The sequence below is a fragment of the Eurypyga helias genome, unplaced genomic scaffold (genome assembly GCF_000690775.1).
Source record: "Eurypyga helias isolate BGI_N326 unplaced genomic scaffold, ASM69077v1 scaffold17557, whole genome shotgun sequence".
Taxonomy (NCBI): domain Eukaryota; kingdom Metazoa; phylum Chordata; class Aves; order Eurypygiformes; family Eurypygidae; genus Eurypyga; species Eurypyga helias.
This window is the reverse complement of record NW_010259973.1, coordinates 22504-23277: the sequence shown is the minus strand read 5'-3', so window position 1 is coordinate 23277 and position 774 is coordinate 22504. Positions and strand designations below refer to the sequence as shown.

The window sequence follows — 774 nt, the reverse complement described above, 5'->3', positions numbered from 1 at the left end:
CTACGTGCCCACCACGAGGGTCACCTCCATGCTCCCCAGCCTGCCCTACCTCCAGAGCAGCGGCTCTTCCCAGCAAGGCAGCCCCGTCTCCAGCCACTCCATCTGGACTCAACCGGGAGCTGAAAGCGCCGCTTACAACCCTGGATCTTCTCACCCTCCCGTGTCACCTCGGTTCTCCTTCTCCACCAGCACCCCCATCCCTGCCACTTCTTCCCGGGAAGCGGCGGCGGCTTACAGCAGCTCCTTGAACCTTTCCACTAACGGGAGGGAGCAGTACGGCAGGGGTTTCGGCAGCTCCTATTCCAGCCCCTATCCGGCTTATATGAGCCCCGAAATGGCCACGACGTGGACTTCCTCACCCTTCGACAGCCCCATGCTGCACAACCTGCAGAGCCGAGGGACGCCCGCGGCCGCCCGGCACGCCAACATAGGTGAGCACCACCAGGACGGGAGGGGAGAGGTTGGGTTTCACCCCATCACATTTTTGTCCATGCACCCCTCTTTGGGGAGGGTGAGGAGGCGCCAAGGGCGGGAGGGAGAAATTCGGGATGTCGCTGCCGGAGACGCCTCTCAGCCTGCAAGACACAGGGGTCCCCACGGTTTTGCCCTCCCTGCATCTGCAAAACCACCATTTCAAAATATGCTCAGGGACCACAATTGCCCTCCAAAAATAAACATAATTTAGGGTAAGAAATGGTGCGCCGAGCTCCCGCGCAAGGAGGGCCTGCTGGCGCCACAGACAGCTCCGCGGGGGATTTGGGGGCTGCGATGGGG

The 774-nt window shown here is 61.8% G+C and overlaps 1 protein-coding gene across 1 annotated transcript in view; it reads left to right on the top strand.

The window, feature by feature from the left end:
* Positions 1-7: 7 nt before the first annotated feature.
* The window catches only part of LOC104512033 (transcription factor GATA-4), a gene marked incomplete at both ends in the record, with an annotated part of 23072 nt that continues 22305 nt past the window's right edge, over positions 8-774 (top strand). The window contains one exon of the mRNA XM_010154858.1: positions 8-431. Within this exon, the coding sequence (XP_010153160.1) occupies positions 8-431 (424 nt within the window). The remainder of the gene's footprint in view (positions 432-774) is intronic.